General features: G+C 49.0%; 4 protein-coding genes across 4 annotated transcripts; 3 read left to right on the top strand and 1 right to left on the bottom strand.

Annotated features, from left to right (window-relative positions):
- Nucleotides 1-517: 517 nt before the first annotated feature.
- On the top strand, nt 518-1,081 carry FIBRA_08849 (uncharacterized protein; the record flags this gene model as incomplete). Its single annotated transcript, XM_012330465.1, has 4 exons — nt 518-593; nt 644-815; nt 872-933; nt 1,005-1,081. The coding sequence occupies 4 exons, from the start codon at nt 518-520 to the stop codon at nt 1,079-1,081; spliced, it is 387 nt and encodes a 128-aa protein (XP_012185855.1).
- Nucleotides 1,082-1,545: 464 nt separating this feature from the next.
- Nucleotides 1,546-3,191, top strand: FIBRA_08848 (uncharacterized protein; the record flags this gene model as incomplete). The annotated part of the gene is made up of 2 exons (XM_012330464.1): nt 1,546-2,083; nt 2,146-3,191. The coding sequence occupies 2 exons, from the start codon at nt 1,546-1,548 to the stop codon at nt 3,189-3,191; spliced, it is 1,584 nt and encodes a 527-aa protein (XP_012185854.1).
- A 272-nt stretch (nt 3,192-3,463) lies between these two features.
- On the bottom strand, nt 3,464-7,240 carry FIBRA_08847 (uncharacterized protein; the record flags this gene model as incomplete). Its single annotated transcript, XM_012330463.1, has 6 exons — nt 3,464-3,649; nt 3,699-3,966; nt 4,016-4,859; nt 4,909-6,170; nt 6,227-6,491; nt 6,541-7,240. 6 exons carry the CDS (start codon nt 7,238-7,240, stop codon nt 3,464-3,466), a joined length of 3,525 nt encoding a protein of 1,174 aa, XP_012185853.1.
- Nucleotides 7,241-7,671: 431 nt separating this feature from the next.
- Nucleotides 7,672-13,769, top strand: FIBRA_08846 (uncharacterized protein; the record flags this gene model as incomplete). The annotated part of the gene is made up of 17 exons (XM_012330462.1): nt 7,672-7,901; nt 7,953-8,006; nt 8,060-8,132; nt 8,186-8,292; nt 8,341-8,448; nt 8,499-8,591; nt 8,651-9,179; nt 9,636-9,782; nt 9,839-10,017; nt 10,070-10,133; nt 10,192-10,236; nt 10,294-10,434; nt 10,494-10,544; nt 10,599-10,794; nt 10,848-10,982; nt 11,040-12,592; nt 12,657-13,769. 17 exons carry the CDS (start codon nt 7,672-7,674, stop codon nt 13,767-13,769), a joined length of 4,818 nt encoding a protein of 1,605 aa, XP_012185852.1.
- Nucleotides 13,770-16,781: the final 3,012 nt, after the last annotated feature.

The raw sequence follows: 16,781 nt of genomic DNA, 5'->3' as shown, positions 1-16,781 counted from the left end.
CCCCCCCCTGAGCCACATTGACTGCTTGCAGATCATCTACAAATCGGCGGTGGAATCACGGACGGTAATTGTCAGGAGTGGATTGCTGCAGGTGCGAGCAAGGTGCGAGAACTTGTTTGGTACCGCAGAGCGTGCACCCCATCAGGCCTCAGGTCATCGTAACATCACATTTATTTCCCAATGCCCGCTTCTCGCTGGACCGACTGCGTCAGCTCTCCTCCCTCGTCGGGAAGGATCGACTTGTGGTCGATGTCAGGTTCGTTTGTTCATACCCCCTGATTGAGCGGCTCGGACGAGCCTTGCAAACTCTAGCTGCAGACGACGAGGAGGCAAATGGTTTGTGGCTATGAACAAGTGGCAGACCGCAACAGACATGGAAGTGACCAAAGGCATGCTTTTCTGCTGTTGCGCCTGTTCATGGTGCTCACGGAGCAGGTACAGACGCATTAGATATGCTGTCTGAGTATTGTAGGTGAATTCTTCCTCGTTCTACAAAAACGTCCGTTCTGACTACATCATGGACAGCGAACTTCTGATTCACGCAGCGGATGTGGAGGGATTATGTCAGGGAATTGACGAAGACCTCGTCACCAGTTGGGTTATGGTTTATGGCTTCTTTTTATCATCTCACACCTTCCTGTAGAGCTAGGACAATGGGTCACTATACCCACTACATATGCTGGTGGGGCAAACAGTGAGCACACCCTCGGTGCCGGTGCTCGTGTAGATGATGAACTCATCTTCTCTTTAGGCATCGACGATCTACGTCTGGTCGATAGCCTTTCGGAGGGCAAGGTGGATCTCACCTATGGGAGGTGTGCCCATTACCACCTTGTGCTTTACTGAGTTTGTAAGACGCTCCTACTCACAGCTCTTTGGACATCTTCGGAGGAGCATTGGTGAAGTTCGATGATCTTGTCATGTACAACAGCAGTATGCGATGCAAACAGGACCAATAATTGACACTAAAGTTCTTTGCATTGATTATCGGCGCCGCAAACTAGCGACGGTAATCAAGATTATCTGTTCGTACCAGGTATCTGGCCTCGAAACAGTACGGTCTCCTCCTCAGCTGTCGTAATCACGTGGTACCAGCATGCGCAACGCGTGTTGACTCACTGTTAAGCCATGTCTGCAGCGTATGTTTTGCCATGCTGACAAGGGAATTTGTATGTTTGAAAGCCGGATAGGACTCGGTAAGTGGATAAAGTGTCATTTATTGACTCTATTTACATCCGCGTGAGACCCAGCTGTAGGCCGGCACAGTCTCAATCTGAACCGAGGAATACGATTTTAGCTTGATGCTTCGGCTGCGGCAGGTGTTATCCTGCAGGCTGTCAGCCGCCCATAATCCGTGGCGGCGCGAAGCCTTCCCAAGTACACGCGTCCGGCTCGGTTTCCTGGTTTTTTCCGCGACACAGCGGCACTGCTCATTGCCTTAAAAGCGCGAGCCTTAAGAGGTGCCACATCAGTTTGTCTTTCTCTCAGATCTAGTTTTACTGCTTCCTTTAACGCGGCTGGTCCGAATTTGGTCGCGGAGCTAACATGCTCAGTGCGTTTACAAGCTTGTTTCAAGCGAGTCCTGGATTTGGAACCGACGACGACCATGACGAGGGCGACGAGCTCGCGCCGGAGAATGAGGCACTGCCGACAGATAGTGGAGTAGGGGGCCTTGAAAGAAAGCCCTCCTCTCATATGAGTGTGAGGATGGAGCGTTTTCGTGCGCCCACTCCGTCGCATGTCTCATGGAAGGTCCCAAGTCCCCAAGCGAGCCCAGCGATTCATCAAGATCCTGCGTGGAGAGCACCGTACGAGAGCTATACGGCCTCTACTCCTTCCTTGCCCTTTAGAGCTACATCCATGGATGTTGGTCAAAGGAGGCCATCGCTGAGGCGTCACGGTTCCCAGTCGCTCCATGAAAATTCAGCATCTGAGGATGAGGATAGCAGTCATGTAGAAGCTGCATCCGCGAAGATGCTGAACCCCATTGACGAGCGTGTGTACTTCCCGCCAATCAGGCGGCGCCCATCGCTTGACTCGGTGCCCCTTACACCAGATTCGACACGAGCGCACGACGGACACAGTGCGTGCCAATTTTTACACTGCTTCCTCACTGTTCACTAGCTAAGTTTTCGAAACGTATAGATCTTTCGGCTTATCCAGGAGCATTCATAAATCGGCCATTAAACCGCTCCATCAGCCAGACATCCACAAGCACTTTCCGCTCCACAGCTTCTGTGGCTGCGCCCTCCATTCCGCCCCTCGACCTACGACCTAATTTCCAGACCACAGTGGGCGTCCCTCCCCGCAAGTCCCGGCTTGCTGTTCCGGCCTTGCCTACTGTTTGTGCAAGTCCGCGCCCAGCTAAATATTCCGTCATATACGAAGATGGGTCGTCAGCCAGGACCTCGAGCTTCATCACCGCGCCTTCAGAGCACCCGCCGGAGACTGACACGGATGCAGAGCCCAGCGTGCGTGGTCCAGACTACGCAGCCTCCACCGTCACGGACACAGATGGCACGCCTGCAGTGCTAGGCACTGCCCTTCCAGAAGGTCTTTACGACGTTGATCTGGATGCAGAGCCACGCCGTAACAGTGTACAAACGACACTCACCGAACCGCTCATTCCAGGGCCCATTCCACGGCGCCGGCGCTCGCCGTCCCTCGCGGAGTCCGAGTCGTATATCCACACGCGCTGGCTCAAGGGTGTCTCATTTGGGAGCGTCCGCCTTGCCATACCCGAACCACTGACGCGGAAGAAGGACCTGCCAGTGAGCTCTGCGTGCGTACTCTTTTGGCTAGGATTCATCGGGCCATGGTGCTGGCTCATCGGCGGATGGATGCTCTCGGCGGGCGGGGACGTCCAGCCTGAGGGCAAGCATATTGATACCATTCTTCCTTTGTGGATCAGACGGGCGAAGAGACGAGCAGGCCTGCTGGATGGACATGCGATGAACGGCAAAAAGCTCCAGGCGTTGAGTATATGGTATCCCCTTGTAGCGCCCTCCGTCGAGAGCTTGTCACCTTCGGTGCATAGCCACACGACTGCCACCTCAACGCGGAAGATGAAGAAAATTGCGACGAGTATGGACCCGTGGGTCAAGCGATGTCGTATTGCAGCCCTGACGAGCGGGGTGCTGATACTGGCTGCCTTTGTGACCGCTATCATTGTAGTCGGCACGCGGCCATGACTTTCGCCAGCCGCAAAATTTTCTATCTCATGTTCAACTGATGGCATTTAAGTAGAGCTAACAGAACAGTTTACTGTATGGATCGTATATTTACACGGTTTCATTAACGACTAACGGCGAACAGTAGCGGGGGAAAGTCAGTGTAATATAAAGTGTACACAGCATTGCGATACAGATACAGCATGATGAATAAATCACGATAGATGATGATGATGATAATGATGATGATGCGTGCGACGATGCAATCCAATCCAGGAGATGCGGGATGTCAGTCAGTCAGAGAGCTCGAAGTATGTCCGGAACATCGACTCGGTCCGCAAAGGCGAGGACGAGACAACGGAGTGGACATGAAGAAATAGGTGGGGGAAACGGCGAGTAAAGTAAGCTAAAAATCCTTCAGGCATTGAGCCAAGAAGTCGTTTGACGTTGTCCGGTAGGTCCTGGTAGTGATGTTTCTGCTGTCACTGAGTCAACAGTTGCTAGGCCATAAATACAACTAGTGCATACCTTATTCCGCAATGCACGCAGCAAGTCTTGTACGGATTTCCCGTCATATTTTCGGAATTTGCCCAAGTTTTCAATGAACAGCTTGTCCAGTCGCGAGTGCCAGTCAGATCCTACTACATTAAACGCATTGGTCTCGAGAAGAGTAAGATTTAAGTCGCGCGGATCTCGACACATAATCTCGAATCGGTCGGAGACATCCTGAAGGAAGTTGAGACGCTTGCCAGGATTCCAGAAATATGGGTGCAAAAGACATGTGCTTGTGTCCGGTCTAACACTGTTGTTAGATTCAATCATCAATCGAGTACTGGAACACATACCGATCGCATGCTTCCGGACACAACATACGGGTGATGAGATCCGTCCCTTCTGACCCTTCCTCGCCGAAATGCTGAAGGCCTTCCAGAGACTTGGCGTTCTTGAGGATATTGATCTCCCGCTCGAAGCGGTCACCGAAAGGGTGCCCACCGCTCGTAAGAACATAGTAATACAGGCATCCGAGAGCGAATATATCAACTGACTTCGTCAATCGTGTTGGTTTGCCTGTAGGCGTGCCAGCGGTTGAAGAAGATCCGACAGAGCTTCGGGATGATTGCGATTCATCTCCCCCCGACTCATCTAACTTGACTTCGCCCCTCAAAATCTCTGGTGCACGCCATCCTGCAGTACCTGCTGCCATGGCCCCGTGCGCGGTGGGTAAAAAGCTCGTCTGATCGATCTCCAGCTTTCTACAAAGCCCAAAGTCCGAAATAAGCATCCGGTGTCCAGCACTCTCACCAATCCCCTTCTTGGCATGCGACACCAATATGTTTTGAGGTTTGATATCCCGGTGGATTATTTTAAGCGCATGTAGATGTCTGAGGCCGGCAGTGATTTGCCGCAAGGCGCGCTTTGGTTCGAACGCGCCCACGATTTCCTGAAAGTCGCAGGGACGTTCGATGACGTCCGCGAGCGATGCGGGACAAAGTTCAAGTGCTATGTAGAGAAAGTTACCCTGTGATTCTTGGTAATAATATCGAATCACATTGGGATGGTCATCGGATTCTTGGAGAATAGTAACTTCTCGAGACGCAAGCGTGACGAAGTCTTGTAGCAGACGCTTGACAGCAACTGCGCGCCCTTGTAATGAGCCTTTGAAAACGACAGTCCCATGGGATCCGAATCCTGCGAACTTATCAAGAAGTCGTAGCTGCAATATCGAGTATATACTCACCCAATACGGTATCCGACACCATGAGTGACGGTACAACTGGGCCAGGTGAGGGTGGCGTAGAAAGGACGATTGTGGATGGTGAAATTGGAAGGGGTGCGTTCATTTCGGCTACATGGGATGTCGGATCGCCGTTAGTTGCCGCACCCTCTTTCTCTCCATCTTCCTTGTCAGTCTGAATATCGTCGTGAACCGCGTTACCATTGGCAGGTCCTTTCTTCTTCTTCCCCCGCTTTCTCCTTAGCCCTTTCCGTTTTCCAGGAGTTGTGGGTACGTCGCCATCCTTATCGCTGTCATCTTCGTCTTGAATGTCGTCTTGTGAACCGGCCCGAATCAACTCCCAATCGTCACTATTGCCATTGGCAAGGAAAGCAACTTTCTTGCTCACTGTGCCGGGTGTTTGTGGTCGGATGGGAGTAGATGGTCGAGACATCACAACCTTTTCTGCGACATCTTCACCAGACTGACTAGGCGGTGCATTGGAGGTGCCGTGAAGGGTTTCTGCGGTGCTATCTTGCTTGTACATTTCCGGCCTCGCGGCTGGTGTAGTTCCATGAGCAAGTGTAGCACGCATAGTTGTATTCTTCCTCATGGTAGCCCAAACGAAAACAACAAGCAAGAGGAGTGTGCACAATACGAACGCCGAAAATGCTTGCACTGGAGGACTTGCATCTAAGAATCCGAACTCACTTCTAAGATGGGATTCATGTTCCGAGTCCCATACCATCTTGGCGGACATCGACTCGTTTTGAACGCTGTTCTTGCTGGAAACGCCCCCAGAGGTGTTATCAAATACGTGAGGACCAATCGGTCGTGTCCCCCCGGGAGGAAGGGGAACGGACGGTGCACCATCAAGCAGCCCGCTCATGCTCGACTTGCTGGAAGATTCCAATTTTCGTACGCCAGTCAGACACCGCAGATCGGTACTCCCTTTTTGGCACAATTTGCGAAGCTTTCCCAAATCCAGGTCGCGTGGAATATTTCTGAGCGTATCCCCTGCATCTGCTGAAGAAGCGTCCAGGAGTCGGTCAACTCCTACGTCACCGAATACTATAAGCGGAAAGTTGCTTGGGCTCATGGCGAACAGTGAGCCCGAACTTTCTACCAGCCCTACATATGCTGATTCGCGATTGGGCAACAAGCTATGAGCTGCTGCTTCACGAAAATCCGAATTTGGAAAAATGTCTTCCAGTTGAAGGCGAGGCTGTAAGAGAACGAACGGATGATCTCTCTTCGGCTCTCGTAAGACATCGAATACAGCAACGCTATAATGTAATGTGGTGTGAATTCAATGATTGCGCACAGGACAGCTGTTACTTACATTGGATTGGCGAATGACTGTCCCCACAGAAGTTGCGCATTATGTGAGACCCCAGACGGCGGGGAATGTATGTTCGCAGATTTGAAGGAGAGGATCTCGCCGCTGGGAAGAGGCTGGATATATGCATCGTCTGCTGTGTGTCGATAGAAGGTTTGTAGTCCGAGATCCTGATTGTTAGGGCCATAAACTGAAAAAGACAGCCTCTGGACCGGCGGGTTTGTAATGGACGAACGGGAAGAGCGGGTATGTATCGAGACATGATAGTCTGATACATTTAGTACGACTTGGGTGCGAAGCTTATGATTCCAACTTACCAGTGCGGCCTATGTAGACTTCCGTTGATTGCAATTTGGGAGGCTTCGTTCCATCTAGTTCATCCAGATCGAGCTCGAACTCTGCAGGTTGCGCAAGGTCTTGGAAGGGATCCCATGGACATTCGGAATCAAGGATTGCTTTGACTCGACCGGTCTCTAGTTCGATCAGCAGCAAAGAACTCTCTTTCTTACCAATAAATAGCCTATTCTCCTCGCCGCCAGAGAAGCTGAAGGGTGACATGTCTACCAGCTGAGGCATCGAGAACGGGAGACGGTGGAGAGGGCTATCCGGGGAAGACATGACATAAATATCTCCAGACTGAGGCTCTACAACATAGACTGCCTGGTGCACGGAGTCGTCGTCGAACAAGTCGCGGTCGATATCCGGGTGTTGGGTGCGCACTAGGGGACCTAAGGTCGCGGGCACAGTGCCCTCCGAAGCTGCCATCGACCATATAGTATCCCCAGACGTCCTGTTAAGCGCATGGAGTTTTCCGTCCACCGAGGCAACAAGGACGATGTCCAGCAAGCTGAGATCGTCATGAAGACTGCCTGATCCCGAAGCCAAAAACCTTGCTCGAGGGATGTCGACACCAGTGGATAAGTCAGTCGCTCGGGAAGTGGATTTGGCGAGAACGGCGACCTCTGCAAGACATTTCCCTGCAGCAAGGAGAACGAGGAGAAGGGAATGTCGGGTCATGCTTCATAGTCTGATAGCATTGGTGAGTGCGGGCGACGGTTCGACGAGCTGCGCCCAGGCGCCCGCATAGCAATGATCAGTATGTGTCACACGCTGGCGTGCGGGGTCACATGTCACATTTGGGGGCTCACCTCTCACAACAAAGGAACTCATCCTTTCCATTACTTAGGAGGAAATGGACCCTTAACGAGACTAGATAAATTTTACTTTTTGAACTATTTAAGCCTCGATAAGTGCGCCTTTCACAGCTTTGGAAAGGCAAATGCTGCTTTCAAGTATGGAGAAAGGTTAGATTCCCACATAGCATTGTTTAAGGTCTTTATCGCACAATTCTAATGCCTTTCGCGTGCCTTTCGATGGCGTCAAAAGGATGATTTATTTGTAGTGTCTCCGAGTCCTTCGGTCTCAGCCACCTCTTCGCTCTCGCTGTAATGCCCGATATCCCTGTGGGCACTCAGATTTTTGACCTCGTCTTTCATCCAATTACCTCCATTGTCTTCACTGGACTACTCACTGGACACGTAAAGGCGTTCAGCTACGACGAGGATGGCGGACATAGCAGCATATTCACTGTCAGACCATCCAAGAGGTCTTGTCGTACACTAGCCATCAATGAGGACGGCAGTAAGCTGTGGGCTGCAGGAAAAGCAAAGTCATTGAAGTGAGGATGTATCTCGACAGCATGTCCCAGAAAGCTGATCTTGTACTCAAGTACTATAGACGTCTCGACGGGAAAGATAATTGACGTTCGATTGAACGCCCACGAGTAAGTATATTCGTCAATGAAGAAGTTTTCTTCATATAGTCAGGGCCTTCAAGTGCACCCATAAACCGTATGAAGCGTCTTCAACCCAATCTCCTCGCATCTGGAGATGATGATGGTGTCATCAAGGTGCGGCTGGCCGCGAAGAACTGGTCGCCTTGATTCTTACACTAGTTGTTCAGCTGTGGGATCCCCGAAGGCCAGACGCAGCGCGACAATACAATCACCACTTTGATTTTATCTCCGATTTTCTATGGCTAGACGATTCGAAGCAGCTGATCTCAACAAGGTTTGTCTTGCTCATTGCAGTTTAGAGTGATATATGAGAATTTGCTAGTGGCGACGGCACTCTGTCCGTCGTTGATGTGAGGTCTAAAAAGGCGGAGCCAATCGCGCAGTCGGAGGACCAGGAAGACGAGCTGCTATCGATTGTCTCCATCCGAGGGTAAATACCCTGCTCCGAGTCCTGTGCGTCTTTAACCTGTACATCTTTAGAGGCCAAAAATTTGCTGTTGGAACGCAATTAGGCATCTTATCTATTTTCAACCGACGCAGTGGATGGGGCGACTGTGTCGATCGCATTCCTGGGTAATAATCAGTGGTCATTACCAGGTGACCGCTCTCACTGACTGTTGGTTGTTTCTCAGCCATCCTCACTCTATCGACACGCTTTGCTCTTTACCGTCTGTATATGCTTCTTCTCAGTCCACATTTCTCACAGGCTCCTCGGATGGCATTCTGCGCGCCGTGCAACTCTTTCCAACTAAGTTGTTGGGTGTCGTCGCAGACCATGGCGAGTTTCCAATTGAACGTATTGCGGTTGATCGAGATGGAGAAGGTCGTTGGGTTGGAAGTGCAGGTCATGAAGAGATACTGAAGCTGACTGACTTGAAGGAAGTGTTTGAGGACGAGGGAGATAAGGACTCGGAGAAGGAGGGCAGCAGTGACGTGGAGGACAGCGAGAACGAACAGGCTGGTGGAAAAGCCACGACATTCAATATCAGGAACGAAGAGCAGAATAGCAGTGAGAGTTCTGAACAAGAGGACGCGGAGGAAGAGGCGAATTCAAGAGGCGAAGACCCCGAAGCAGAGCACGAACCAAAGCAGAAAAAGCGGAAGCGCAACATAGATAATAACTCGTTGAAGGCATCTAAAACCAAGAAGGGTCGAAATGAGGTAGAGGGGGATCACTCGTTCTTTGCGGATCTGTAGTTCTATCGAGGTCGCCCCGACTGCCTTAGCTACCCTACGTACTCATCATCGAAACGCGCTATCTTTTTTCAGAAGCCTATGTATTTGTTTTGTATCAATCATATCCGTACATGTGAATTCTTATAGCATTGTACAGGTCTACCGTTGGTGCAAAGCCACATACACGCGTATTTGTCTTTACTGAAGTCAGTCGCCTGTTGATCGCATGGTGCATGGTGTCCGCGTCTAAAATGGTCGCCCTTCTACGGCCATTCATATTTGCTGGTAGCAATACCTGCGCTCCTACATCTCTACCATAGTGATATACGCCATTACATCGGTACGAAGCTATTGGTTCAGTAGACTCAAGCGGGCCGAATCCTATCTAGTTACAAAGCTCCCAAGCTATACCGGTTTCTGACCAATTTTGCTTGTGTTCAGTATATAATGGACATCGCTCTCCGTGGCATAGTAACGATCACAAATGTCGATCACAAAAACAGGGTAGCGTTTCTGGAGGACGCCGACAAGGAGCGTTTGCGTGGTGTAATCCCGCAGTTGGCTGACGAAGTCTGCGAAGCGGAACAGGTACAGTTTTTATCGAAGTGTCTTACAGTCTACAGATGCTTACATGTAATTCACAGTGGGAAATCATTGCTGGCACTGGAAACCGCTATCTCATCAATAATGTCAAGTTTAAGTACGCTGCTGCCGTTGATCGTCCATATCAGAATGGTACGCCCGTTGTCGGCAAGCGGGACGGAAAGCAATGGTGGTTCATAGAGAAAGTGAGGAAGGGAGTGTCTGATTCGAGTTCTTATTTGTATGTTTCCTTTTGGAACGGGTAAGATCAGCTGCTTTATCACACTGTATAGCATTCGACACAATGAAGAAAGAAGTCTTTGTTGGAATTTGTGCGATGGGACACCGCATACGCCTGTGAGTTAATATCTTCTCGATTTCGCTCGCTCTATTTCACTAACTGCATGTACATCAGATATGCTTGCAGACGGACACTAAAGACGAGCAAAGCATGTGGAATGTACAATTGTTTACGGTTTTCTGATGGTTTACGCTCACAGTGTACCTTTCGTCGCAGATTGTACCTTATGACATGCATATGAGTAGAAACCATCTGACTAATTCCCTTAGTCTCACTCCACCTACTATTCCGCCATCCATTTCTGCGTTCCTTAAGAATCTGAGGATTTGTAGCTTGAGGATTGATGAGAATTGGAAGGTATGATCATTATTAGTTTATGTCATTCTGAAGAGCCTTACCTCTCGTATTCCGTCAAGGTCTGCCCATCAACAGCGATTGCACTGCAAGTCTTGAAGTGTGCTTCTAAGGTAAATTCCATAAGGCTCTTCTTAATATGACTACTGCATTGCTTCAACAACCAGATGATTGATGAATATATTTGCATCGATGAAGACATTGATGGTCTGCTCAAGAGCATCACAGCCGTCTATGAATATATATCCAAGAAAGAGATCTTGATTAGGGATAAACTTGTGGAGGAGGTTTTAGCAAAACTAGCCCAACAAGTTTTGGAATGTGCTGACTTCATAATCAATTATAGCGAGAAGAAGAGCTTCTGTAAGTGAACACCCAGAAGCTTCAGTTTTCGTAGACTTATTGATTCTATGCAGGGATTCAATCCGGTCAGGATGTCCAGAGTAATACAGACGCCGAGATTCAACATTTCAAAGTTGTCCTTGATGACCTCATATATAGCCTTCGCTATCGATATCGCTGTAGTCCCTCGATCAGGATTCACAGGGCAAGTGAGTACAGTTTGTAATACGGGTGAAATACTTTCGAGTGACCGTCGAGGCTGGCAGCTCAAGACTTGGATCTTAGCAAGCTGGGGTGTGCGCTGGCGGAGAATGCTGGAATGAATTCGTCCAAGAAGTGCCTCTCAGGTACTCGGAAAACGCTTCTCTCAATGATCAGAGACTGGATCTATGTGACTGGAGATGATGCAAGACAGGTCTTTTGGTTGTCTGGTCCTGCTGGCAAGGGAAAATCAGCAGTTTCTCATACAATAGCTAGCTCATTGGATGAGCGTGGAGAACTTGCATCTTGTATTTCCTTCGATCGTACACGACGACAAGACTATCAACTTGAGAAGATTTTCACTACCATTGCGCGGGACATGGCTCATAACAACCCTCTTGTCCGGCGAAAATTGGCAGATGTTATCCACCTCATTGACTCTCAGCATTCCGTGGACTTCGCTTGGCAATGTGAAGTCTTATTTTCTCGGCCAATAGATGCGGCATCCAAGATTGTAGCTGCACCTGTTGTGGTCATTTTTGATGGACTGGACGAGAGTGGCACAAGCGACACCCGAAAGCATATTCTTCGTCTGCTCGCTGGACAACTAGCCACAATTCCATCAAACGTTCGTATACTCGTTACCTCCCGTCTGACTGAAGATATTCAGAACGCTCTGCATGATATGCCACATGTTGTCCACGTCTCGATCGACTTTGACCCTATCTCCACAGCTGATGACATCCGTTATTATATAAGTACTGAACTGGCAGACGCCAGCATCGCTACATACGACAACCACCTTACAATTCTTGCTACGAAGTCTGATGGCTTATTTGAGTGGGCTCGACTTGCCTGCGCATATATCAAGCATACCGGGAATACAAATGCTGTGGACTCATCGCCTTTGGACCGTCTCAATGCCGTAGTGACGGGAGCTTCTCCTAGAAGTGCACAGCTACTGGATGATATGTACAAACTGATTCTAGACGACACGATACCAAACGACAAACGTGAAGAGGCAATCCCAATCTTTCGCGCTGTAATGGGGCAAATTCTTGCATTGTCAGAGCCGCTCCCCTTCCCCGGTCTGATTGCAATGCGACTGCACTTTCCTTTCGAGAATGATCGTGATGCAGTGCGTCGGGTCATTCAGCCGCTGGGTTCCCTTCTCACCATTACTACGGACAATTATATTCCGGTTCGACCGCTCCATTCATCGTTCTACGAATTTCTTATGGATGAAGTACGCAGTGCTCAATTTTTTGTGGATCCGTCCTTGGCACAATATCACCTTGCTATCTCCTCACTTCGAATTATGGAAAGCGGACTCCGCTTCAATATCTGCTCTCTGGAGAACTCCTATCTACCTAATGCTGCTGTCAAATCTCCGGGTATTGCAGAACGAATGAATGATCGCATTTCGCCCGAACTGTCGTATTCATGCAGAAACTGGATAGCACATGTTTGTCATACGCCATTTGACGAATCACTTGCTGGTGAAATAGCATCCTTCTTCCGCAATGAGTGCCTCATGTACTGGTTAGAGGCGATGGCATTGATGGGAAGGCTAAATGATGTGGTAGGAACTCTCCCATCAATTGCAGCCTGGTTTAAGGTATGCTGGTTTCCTGAATTTCTACTGCTAATTTTGTTTACTGATGGCTTCACAATAATTATAGGGCCTCCGTCGGTACGAACATGTCAGTGATGCCGCGATAGAAGCTCAGTGCTTCATTCAAATGTTTGGGGATGCCATCACATACAGCACACCACACTTATATTTGTCGGCTTTACCACTTTGCCCAGCTCAGTCCTCTATACACCGCATATTTTCTGTGAAGATCCGCCAGACTGTTCGAGTGATTGCCGGCGGTATGGACAGTTGGCCGCAAGTGCAAAGAACGCTCAAAAGGCACAACGATAGGATTCATTCAGTTGGAATTTCATGGAATGGACAGCGTATCGTGTCTGGCTCGCAAGATACGACAGCTGGAAAGTCCGCGCAGAATGCGGTGACGAGCGAAACCCTGGGCACCCAACTTGTAGGACATGTTGAAGATGCTTTGTTAGCTGCCATCTCGTATGATGGCAAACACGCTGTCTCTGTATCAGAGGGCAACGTAATCAACCTATGGAATATTGACGGTGGAAATCTTGTGGGTTCTACAACCATTGAGCATGCCGACTCCGTCTTGTCTCAAGTGGCAATCTCATCAGATGGACGACGTGTCGTGTCCATTTTCATGTCCGGAGCGGTCTATATATGGGATACGTGGGCTAGGAACACCACTAGGGCATTCTCTGTTCAAGGCAACGGCATGGGATTGTCAATTGTGTCGGCTGCGATCTCACAAGATGGGCGGCGTGTCACATCGCTAGATAATGAAGGGACAGTCCTAGTATTTGATACCGAAACTGGACAGAAAGTCGGCTCGTTTCCACAGCACCTGCGCATTGATTCAATCACCATCTCTTGGGATGGACGATATCTCGTCACTAATTCTGGTCGGAGAATTCTCATATGGGATATAGAAATCAACGAACAGGTCAATACCATCGAATTGGATTCCAGGTCTTCAGCTACATCAATTGCAGTCTCTGGAGATGGTCGATGTGTCGTGTGCAGCTTTAACAGTTCCACGGTTCATATCTACAATGTGGAGACAGGCTTAGTACAGTTATTGTCATCCGGCCGTCACGGTAACGTCGCATCCATTGCAATCTCGCAGGATGGAAGGCATTGTCTATGGATGTACCGACGGAGCAATCTGCGTATGGGATACAAGCACTAGACTGCGATATGCATCATCTTTGAAATTGATTCATGAACGAAATTTCGATTTGGAAGCTGCTTCGATATCAAAATATGGACAACGTATTGTCCTCCTTTCCCGCAATGGAGAGATGATAATACGCAACGGATTCAATGGAGAAGCATTAGATGGGAAATTCAGCGAACTCACCGACACAATTGCCAGCGTCGGTATTTCACGAGATGGAAACCGCATCGTAACCGCTTCCGTGGACAGGACAATTCATATCAGTGACACAAGAACCGGAAAGTCTTTGAACTCTTTCAAAGGGGCTCAGACCAATCAAAATTGCTTGGTTGCAGCGTCGGAAGATGGGAAATTCGTGGCTGTGGCTGGTTCACAGATAGACAAGTCAATCATCGTGTGGAACACTGCGCCTGAGAATAACAAAAAAATAAACCTTCTCCTCGACAAGTACTCGATTTCAGATGAGATATATTTTCATTCGATTGTAATCTCGCCGAATGGACAGTACATTGCCGCAAGTTATTCTCGAGGCAGTAAAGGATCAAATTCGCGTCAGACGAGTATTCGTTTGTGGGACTCCCTGTCTACTTGGAATATATTCTCCTCCTCGAAACTTCTGCGGGGCCACTCTCTCTTTAGTTCTATACCAGCACTGGTCTTCTCAGACGATGGATGGGGTATTGGCTCACAAGATGGACGGAGAATTGTATCTGGTTCATATGATGGAACCATCCGAGTGTGGAAGATGTCCGGAAGACAAGAAGGTGTGCTGAATACAGAACATATTGCCACCGGAGGGGTGAACTGCGTTGCAATCTCGGGGAACAATCGATACATTATATCCGGCTCACTGGATGGGACAGTCTGCGTGTGGGATATCGGCGAATGGAAGGCCTTGTGCATACCGCTTAAACGACACCCTTCGCGGATCATGTCAGTCGCATTCGAGCACGAATCATCATGCATCATTTGTACACAGGATGGGACAGTCTGGTTGAAGGACATTTCAGACGGTTCTCGCCGCGGTGTGCTTCGATTTTTATCCAACACCCATGCTCCTCGAGGCCTGCCACGCGCATTTTCCCGACTGAGCGACGACACTAACGAGTCGTCCTGGATGGATATCTCAATCAATGAAGATGGCTGGGTGGTCGGCCTCAACAAGCAACTTTTGTTTTATGTTCCAGACTATCTCCAATCGAGACTGCACTCGACAGGCTGTAGATATGTAGTCCCCGGCGACAGCCTGAAATTAGATCTAAGTAAGCTTTCACACGGAGCATCATGGCACGAATGTAATATCTCAGAGCAGGAAAGATCGTAGGTACGATAGGATTGTTCGAGAAAGATCACTTGGGCGGATATTGTATGCTATGTATTTGTAGAGTCTGTACGATAGCCTTCATCATCTCGATGCATGATCTGCTATAGTCCATGTAGCTAGTTTGCGCTTGCGAAAGATAGGAGCCTAAGCTGCACATCGATGCCACCGCTGATCTATGTCAGGTGCAGCGTCAGCGAATATTCATGGGGTAATCCGCCGTCGGAACGTACATCGAGGTATAGGATCACGTTAGACAGAAAGGTATTACAATGGGTCACACTGAGTATTGATCCTGTGGCTGTCAGGAACATGCTGTCCAATAATACTCTTGAGCACTAATGAGATTGTAGAATAAAAATGGAATAAAGATGTTGACGGGAAAAATACAAACCGTCAGTGTGGACATTTTTGAAATAGTCAACGAGTGCTGCTTCAGGATGAAAAATCCAGAGAAAGGCGACGTGGCTTTCTCCGGGTGGATGATGTGATCCGGCTGAGAATGGGCGATATGTCCTTCCTCAAGTTGGCCTTGGAAAGAACTCAATGGATGCATATCGAACAGCAGGGGTATTCACAACACGGGAAGTAGAACATACCCCGTGTTTTACTGTAGGATAATCCTCCTCATTGTCAGCTTAGTCTTTAATCTTCAAGCAATTGATCTGGGCTTCGAGTAGGAGTAGTACACATGCGCTCGCAACAAAAGCACCTAACATGATGAGTGCGACAGTTATTCGGTTCATACTAGACTTGCCTGTGTAGTGCATCGGCCAGTGGATCGAAGGTACGAAACGGCCTTTTCGCGCAGTGCAGCGTAAGTGATACTGCGTTTCCTCCACATTACTCATCCTTCCAATATAGAAATTATCTCGAATATGACAGAACATGATGAGATGTCTCATAGATACCTTCAACGGAAGGTACTGTGGAACGCTTAGGACCATCTCAGACGGAGGAATCAGTCTACTGCAATCGCGAGTGTCCAAAGCTTCGGGGCCATGGAGGCGCTGTTCTACGCATAGGTTAGATTATACTTGACGCCATAAAATAAGCGGACAGAAGGACACGAAAAAGACTAACTAGGGCCGTGGCCTAATGTCAAGCACGAGTCCACACATATGGTATCAGATATGGATGATATGAGTAGTACGAGAGCATAACTTGATAGCATAGGCCCAAAGCACAGATGTTCTAGATACATAGATGGTCGAAATTTCACAACCCCGCCCACAATGCCATAGATTTTCCAGGATTCCGAGAGTAAAGGAGGTGCACCGGTCATGGGGTACTGTGTATTCTTCACAAAATATCGTTACTGCCCCTAATGAGCAGTAGCCTCACATTGAATACCACCGTGGTAGAAAAGCTAAATACGCGTGAGTGAGGCTACAAGCACCAGGGCGACACACAGAGGAGGTCTGCCAGTATGATTGAGATTTTGGTCACAGCATACGATGGAGACGCGTAAGAAGAACGGTTACGTGAAAGGGGGACGCAAGCACCTGAGCAACGATATTGGCCTGATGCGTTGATCGAACTTTAGTGCCTCATGATTCATGATACTGATAGCGGTACGAGACCACATTCCACAATCATTCTCAGTGTACGACAGCTGTCTTGGGGGACCTTCCTCTAAGCCGGGAACTATAACACAGTAGGGAAGTTCAAAGTTGACGCAGCTGGGCTCGCAGAAAGTTCTG

The sequence above is a fragment of the Fibroporia radiculosa genome, assembly GCF_000313525.1.
Source record: "Fibroporia radiculosa TFFH 294 genomic supercontigs, scaffold3820, whole genome shotgun sequence".
NCBI lineage: Eukaryota > Fungi > Basidiomycota > Agaricomycetes > Polyporales > Fibroporiaceae > Fibroporia > Fibroporia radiculosa.
Note: the sequence above shows the minus strand (reverse complement) of the source record. Positions and strands in the feature narration are given on the sequence as shown.